The following is a 7654-nucleotide window of genomic DNA, read 5'->3' as shown; positions in this document are numbered from 1 at the left end:
TGGTCAAATCACATGGTCGGTCATTGGTATCTGAATAATGCGTTCGGTCTTAGTCTGTATTGTGTTATGGTTTTTGCATGTTGTGTGTGATTGTATAACATGATTTTTTTTATACCTAGCTCACCCTTACTTGCTTGTGTTTGTGTCATGTTTGCGTCTGTTTCCCTTTGCGATGATCATCCACTTGGATGGGAGCAGATGTTTGAGGAGGTTCCCCTGAAGCAAGAGCTTGAGGATGTTGATGTTGGAGCCTAGTCTTCCCAAGAGTTCCTTAGTCATTTTATGTTCTTTTGAAATACTCTTTATGATTTTTCTTCAAGTTTAGTAAGTTGTTGCACTTAAAGTTTTAAATTCTTAAACCATTCCGAATGATTGTAATCCTAAACATCTTAAACTACTGTCTTAACTGCTTTCTATTATCTGCTATATATTTGGGATGTCACATTTTTTTTTCAAAATTATATTTTTTTAAAATTCCAAAAAAATGGAGACAATCTTTAGAAAGATTTTAAAAAGATAAATTTTAGTCAGATTTAATCAAGAAAAATTTAGTTGGAACAGTGTTAATCCATTAAGTTTTGAATAGATTATTTATTGAATTCTGAGAAACAATTCATAAATTATTAACCCTAGATAAATTCAAATATGTATACTTTTATATGTTGAATGCGTATGAATTAGATAGATTTACTTTTGAATATGAGTGATGAAAAATGTCATTTTTATTGGTAAAATTCCATCAAACATCTTCAAATACAGAAAGATATTTAGAAAAGTTAAAAAAAAAATCAACAAATCAAATAATCAGCTTGTGAGTTATAAAATTTTTATTCAAAAAAGTTACACTAAATTAAAGATTAGTTGTGTCACCTTGGAGAACCAATTCTTGCTCAAAAGCTCAAAAACATTGCTTACTTGTGAAAAACAAGTGACAAAGGAGAGAAGAAAAACACATGAAAGTATAGTATATTACTAGAGAAAAAGAAAATATATCAAAGGTTCTTGATGAACCCACATTACCGAAAAGGAGTTCTGCCATATTCACTTGCTATGTTCTGCACTATTTTTCCATCTTATCCCTTCTTCCCTCTCCCTTGAAAGCCTCCCATTGGACCTAAAATAATTTCCCTGGACCAGCTTCCATGCCTAAAGCGAGTTTGTATGTTGCTGGAACAACAATCTCACGTGGTTGTGTCAATTTACCTACTAAAGTACATCTTATCCACTACCTATTCAACTAACATTAACTTGTTGTCACACGAGAGAGACCTCATTATTCTCTCCATGATTGGCTACTTTGCAAAAGAATCCTAAACGCTCCAACAAGGCCTTCTGTAGCAGGAAATGTCAATTTATACATACCACCAATAACTTTCACACAGAAGAGGCAAAACAAGTTTAGAATAATGACTCCGATGATTTGAATTTTGAGATATTGACAGTCAATAAAATTGTCTGAAAGTATACCGTTGAACATCAATGTTTCCTATCAAGTACATAAACTTTTCCCTTGCCTCAAGAGCAATAATAATTTATATAGCATAAAAACTACCCAGAAAGAATAATGCCTCTGCAACCTGAATACATGTCCCACTGCTTGATTTATTAGTATGGAAGAGCCTGGTTAAACAAAATTCCAATCTCCTCGTGGATATGAACAATATCTTCATGACCGGTCTTGAGGGGTTTGGCAACGCCCATGCTATTGAATCCATTTGGAAGCCAAGATACACCTGCACAAAATATTCTTGTCAGCCTTTCACAAATTTTGCTTCATAACACGGTTGACGAAAATATCAACGGTCAAATATGATGTGCGGTTAAGAAAGCATCATAGTAATCCACATAATCATCATTCTGATATTCTAAAATGACAAACAAATGCTCAAAGCCACAAATCATGCAAACAGCTATCAATGCCCTGGGACAAGTCCTTATATTACATAAAAAATAGACAGACAAGTTTGATCCAGTACAGATTAACGTAAAACAACACGTTGCCCAGGATTCAAATGATGTTCGAGACAAGGCTGAATGGTTTTATTCCATCTCCAATGGCAAAATGAGCAATCCCTTTGACAAGTGTTTTGCGCATGGGATTCAAGGATTTAATTTCTTTCATTCTCTGTAAGACGCAGTTACATCAGAGACAGAAATTCCAGGGTGAACGGACGCAACATCACACCCATGCAACAGTCCGCCATTTTTATATACAAACTATTAGTATACTTCTCTCTTAATCATAATGTTGCCTGTACTTAAGAAAAAAGGGAAGGATCAACAATTAAGAGTCAATACTTTTACATTTAAGTTACTTAACATGGCCCACAGCTCCATTTTTCATTTCATTGTAAACTCAAATATGAATTGCAATTGCAACTCCTGGAAGTGAAAATTAAAATCTAATTTTGATCTACTTTAGAAAGCAACGTTAGAATAGGATATATTCACAATATCAATTGGAGATGTACCTCTCATAACTCTCTGGTTTTTCCATAGCATTTAGAGTTTTATAATCTTAACAACTTAGTCGGCTTAGAAAAAGTATAACAGCATTAAACTCCCTCTAGGCTGGAGTTTTACGGGCAAATTTCATACCATGGTTGGATATAATACATACTTTAGAAACTAAGCACACAATACATTGAATAACCATGGGGCATAAGCCGAGAGAGCGGATAGATTTTATGTAAGTTGAGCTTAAGTATACTTGCAATACAAAAATATGCTTACCCAAAATGCAGTCATTTCAGTTTATTAGCAACCAGTAAATAACAAAGGAAAACCATTAATAAGAGGCAAGCAGTACCTAAGTTAATGTTCACCAATAATCCCGGCAGGAGCATAGCCCGTCTTTAAAATGGTGGAACCTTTTTGCATCTCGAATAACGAGTTCTCTACCTACAAGCTTAGAAATAATCTTTAGTGCTGTGTGGCAATCACCACAAACACGGAGGTTCTTAATAACCCTGATGGGAGAGCGAGCAGAGCTGCTAAGGAGACCATAAGCAACGGCAAGTCTCTCACTGTGGGCAAGAAGAGCTTCTTCTTTACCTTCCTGGTCTATGTCATGCAACACAAATTTTGTTTCCGGAATATAGCCAGCTTCTTTCATTTGTGACCTTAGACCTCTCAACAAAGCATATATCTTATCATTTTCAGGATGAGATGTATCTCCTGCTCGATATTCATGAACACGACTCCGTACTTCAAGAAGATTTTTGCTTGCTAACTTCTTTTCTTTCTCTTTCGACAAGACTGAGGCTTTTACAGGTACAAGGCCAGCCTTTGATTGATCACTTAATCGAGATGAATCTAGCTGCTCAAGTAGCTCAGCACAACGATCCCCCAGCCCAGTGTTCCCATGGACTCTACACAGATTCATCAAAGTCTCCCATATATCAGCACTTGGCTCCATTGTCATTTTCTCAATGAATTCAAAGGCTTCATCAAGATGCCCAATGCTGCCAATCATGTCTACTACACTGACAAAATGAGCCATTGATGGTATAATGCCATAATCTCTGATCATGGATTCAAAGTGCAGCATTCCCTCGTCAATATCACCCAGTACACTACATGCAGATAGAACTCCAATGAACATCTGCCCATCAGGTTTAAGTCCCAGGTTTTTAAATTGAGTAAACAGATCAATTGAATCTTCTGCAAACCCATTCTTTGCAAGCTGTGTTATCATAGTATCCCAGGTAGTCAAATTGCGCTCAGGCATAGTATTGAAAATGTTGAGAGCATCATCTACAGAACCACATTCAAAATACATCTCTAATATTCTATTATAAGTGCTGACTTGCAGACGTGACAGATGTTGTAAAGCATGTCTGTGTACAATTTTCGCCTCTTCAAGAGATTTAGTCTCCCCACATTGGCGCATTAATTGCAAACAGCGAGGCAAATCCACAGGAACAAGTAGTTTTTCCAGTAATTCCAAAACTTCAACAGCTTCCTTCATTTTACCCTCAGTGCAGAAACTATCTAGTTCCTCAAGTGTACCTCTATATGGACTATCATTAGATGCCTCATTTGATTCACCACCAGGATTTGCATTAATCGATAGATGAGAACCAACAACCATTGATCTCTGTGAAATATTAAAGTTTGGAGAATATTGACCATCTTTAAGACTCTGCTGAAACTGTCCAGAACCTGAGTACTGTTGACGCATTTCATTACCCCCTTTGTATTGAACAGTTGATGGCTGCTGAAAACAATCACCGTTTTGGTTCAAGCCCCCTCTAGGATTTCCCTGTGATTCTAAAAGCCCAGGTGAATTATATGCATTGAGAGACTGCATCATTTGTCCAGGATCTTGTGTCCAACCATGATTATCAACAAATGCATTCGGAAGCATCCCAGAGGCCTGTGCATTATCAACTCCTACCCCAACTTTTTGTTGCATTTTAATGTTGCCTTGACCAAAGTATCCATTGGCATTTCCATTATGTCCCACCAAATTGTTCTTAATGTTTATGGGCACATTTATATGGCCTCCATCTGCAATCTGACGAGCTCCGTAAGAATTTTGCTCCGAACTTGCATGATTGTTCCAATAAGACTGACTTGAATTTGCTTGGGCAACAAAATCAGGTCTTTGCTTATTCAAAAACTCATTAGTATCAGCCTTCTTCCTGCTTTCCTGATAAAACCCAACATGACTTTGCTGGTAACCTAAAGAATCATCATTTTGATGACCACCACAAAACTGAAAATCGGTCCTTTCAACAGCAGTGCTCATAACCCTCAATGTATTCAGGCCTTTGATACAGTCTGCAATGTGTTGTAAAGAACATTGTTTGCACAACTTCAAAAGAGAACTAACAGTAACTGATGAGGCTCTCTTAGTTGACATTAGTTGGGAGTTAACATAATCTGAGGAAAGACATTGAAAATAAAATCAAGTCAGCAAAACGGAATTGACTTAGTGTTATGAATATGTATCTTACATTTTCTACTTCTTACGAACTAAGGTTCAAAGCATTGTTCTTAACTTGCAGAGCTAATATTAAAAGGACATATTCACTCAATAGCACTTATTCATCTGCCTAAGGTATGAAGCCAGTCAGCCTACTAATTGTACAAGTCATATGCAATCACAAAAGTCTTCTAATCAAACAATACACAAGGATTTGGAAAGATATGTTTATTCAATTTCAACTAATCCTAAGCCAAGGCTAACATTATCAACTCCTACACAGCAGAAACAATGTTAATAGCGACAGACCACAATAAAATGATGTGCTCAGAATGAATTCAAAACCTAGAATCAGTAGAGGAAATCCTACAATCTGACGGAATTTTCAGACTAAAGGAACATTCCAAACACCATTATGATTCCATGGAAAGACAGATTTCACGAAAACTACAAAATAATTCACCATTACCTACTGCACATATCCGTAAAAACTTTGTTAGCTACAGATTGTCTAAGGTAAAAAATTAAGTAAATGCACAAACTCATTTATAGATAATTTTTGTATATGATTATATGGATAAATTCGTAGGTAAATGCATAGACTCATATTCGTAGATGATTTATAAACAAAATTATAGCAACATAGGATGACCTATAGAGATCACATTGCTAACCTTCCCGTAAACTTGACTGGTTTAACTATTCTCTCCTTCCCTCCCCTGTTTTAATATAGTTTCAACTTCATTTCATCCTTTACGTTATCTGAATGATCTTATAATTTGCTTTTTAAACACAAGAATGTCAATTCTCATGTTATCCAAGAGATTGTGGTTTATGAGAAGTATTTTAAACATATAAATCAAACTTGATTGCAATTATAAACGAATTGGGTTGGGGAAATATAAATGCATTGGAATTGAATAACTTAAGTGTTATTTTAATGATTAAAAGGTTAAGATTAAATAACCAAATATAAATATAAATAAGATCACCAATCCCAGTGACAACAGGTACCGAGGTGCAAGTATAAAAAAATCAAATTGTAACCTTCCAATCACAATCTGTGAATAGATGTTATTCAATCTCTGAAATGCCCAATTTAGAAATAAAATCAGAATCACAAACAAAAAAATGCAAGCAAATTAAAACACCGCAGAAAAATTAATATTACATATAACCCCCAACAAGCACAAAATAAAATATAATCCTTAATTTCCAATAGCAGTCGCTTTTTTTTTAATTTTAAAAAAGAGACAGAATTCCAAACCCTAAATATTGATATACACAAATTCCTCACCCAAATTGAATTGTATCAAAACACAGCATGTACACAGTTAAAACGCGGTCAGGCCATTGCAAAGGGTAACGGAATTAAGATGAAGAGGGAGAAGAGAATTGAGAGGGATAAAGGGAAAGGAGGAAAATGACAACCTGGGAGAGTCAGATTAAAACCTAAGCTATCACCAAGGTTCAAGGGATAAGAACCTTTCACCAATTCAAGAATATTGTGCCACTTCCAAGCTACCCCTGAGTCTCCTGAATCCAAACAAAATAAAAAATGTTTAAAACAAAAGGAAAAAAAAAAAAAAAAAGGAGTACTGTCATCAAGGTTAAAGCTTTCTAATTGAGGTTCAGTGACGAGTGTCATAAGGGTTTTATCTTGCTAAGGTTACAAAGGCTTCAACTTTGTTCAATAACCCTTTGTTTCAGGTCGCTCTTCAACCTTACATTCAAACACCAAAGCGTTAAGGTATGCAAGAATATCACAGTAGCAACAAGATTAGAGGGGAGGTTAAGAACCGGTTCAATTTTCCCTACAACAAGCCACGGTTCAAATTAACTGAACTTGAACACGGAACAATGGTATAGAAACTCGAACACTTACAAATCATAATCAGCAAAACAAACGGAACACCAACGTTGCAGCAGAGAGATGAAGGGTATAGAAGGAGAGTCTGAGAATGACGAGAAGAAGAATTCTTCGACAGAGCGAGAAGCAGTGTTCCTTACTTCGTAAAGAGGAGGGAGAAGCCCATTAGGGTAATGACAAACCCGGATCAACCCAGTTTCCTCGACCCGACCGGGAAATCTCCCACCAAAATATTGACAGAGAGATGGGTAAAAGCAACAATAGATATTAACAATTAAATATGATTTTAATCTTTTTTATTTTGATGCGATATTGTAATTTTTTTGTTTTTAATTTTAATATAATTTATTTTTCAAAATCTAAAAATAAAAAATATAATTTAAAATCTAGATTAATATCTAAAATAAAATTAATATAATTAAATTAAAAGAATTATATTTATTTGTTTTAAAAATTTGAAATCAAAAAGTCAAAATTTTAAAAGGATAAATTTAATTTTACTTCAAAATTTAAAATTATAAGCATATTTAATCCAAATATTAAAGTACATAGTTACTTTTTCTAATTATGGATGCTAATTTAAATTTAAAATAAAATAACTTCTTAAATAATTATTTATTTAAAAAGAAAAAATGTATTCATTAAAATGAAATATATACATACATATATATATATATTCAAATTATAAGAAGTTAAAAATTTTAAAATAATGTAAATATTTATCGGGGTTAAAATAATCTAACAGAAAATTATATTTTCTTACCGTTAAAAAAGAAAAAAAAAAAAAAGCACTATACAAATTATTTGTTTTTGCGTAAAAACCAAGTTCGTGCATGATATATTACATATAGGGA

General features: G+C 34.3%; 1 protein-coding gene across 2 annotated transcripts; it reads right to left on the bottom strand.

Moving 5' to 3' along the window:
* Window positions 1–1397: 1397 nt before the first annotated feature.
* On the bottom strand, window positions 1398–7040 carry LOC106769187 (pentatricopeptide repeat-containing protein At4g32450, mitochondrial). Of its 2 annotated transcripts, XM_022783612.1 has the most exons (4): window positions 6816–7040; window positions 6362–6466; window positions 2810–4887; window positions 1398–1733 (listed from the first exon to the last, which is right to left on the bottom strand). In XM_022783612.1, the coding sequence occupies exon 3, from the start codon at window positions 4865–4867 to the stop codon at window positions 2822–2824; it is 2046 nt and encodes a 681-aa protein (XP_022639333.1). In that variant the 5' UTR covers window positions 4868–4887; window positions 6362–6466; window positions 6816–7040; the 3' UTR covers window positions 1398–1733; window positions 2810–2821. The 2 variants fall into 2 exon arrangements, with proteins under 2 accessions (XP_022639333.1, XP_014510182.1); XM_014654696.2 differs by lacking the exon at window positions 6362–6466.
* Window positions 7041–7654: the final 614 nt, after the last annotated feature.

This window comes from Vigna radiata, chromosome 7, assembly GCF_000741045.1.
Source record: "Vigna radiata var. radiata cultivar VC1973A chromosome 7, Vradiata_ver6, whole genome shotgun sequence".
NCBI classification, from domain to species: Eukaryota; Viridiplantae; Streptophyta; class Magnoliopsida; order Fabales; family Fabaceae; genus Vigna; species Vigna radiata.
The sequence above is the reverse complement of the archived record's forward strand: the minus strand, read 5'-3'. Positions and strand labels throughout refer to the sequence as shown.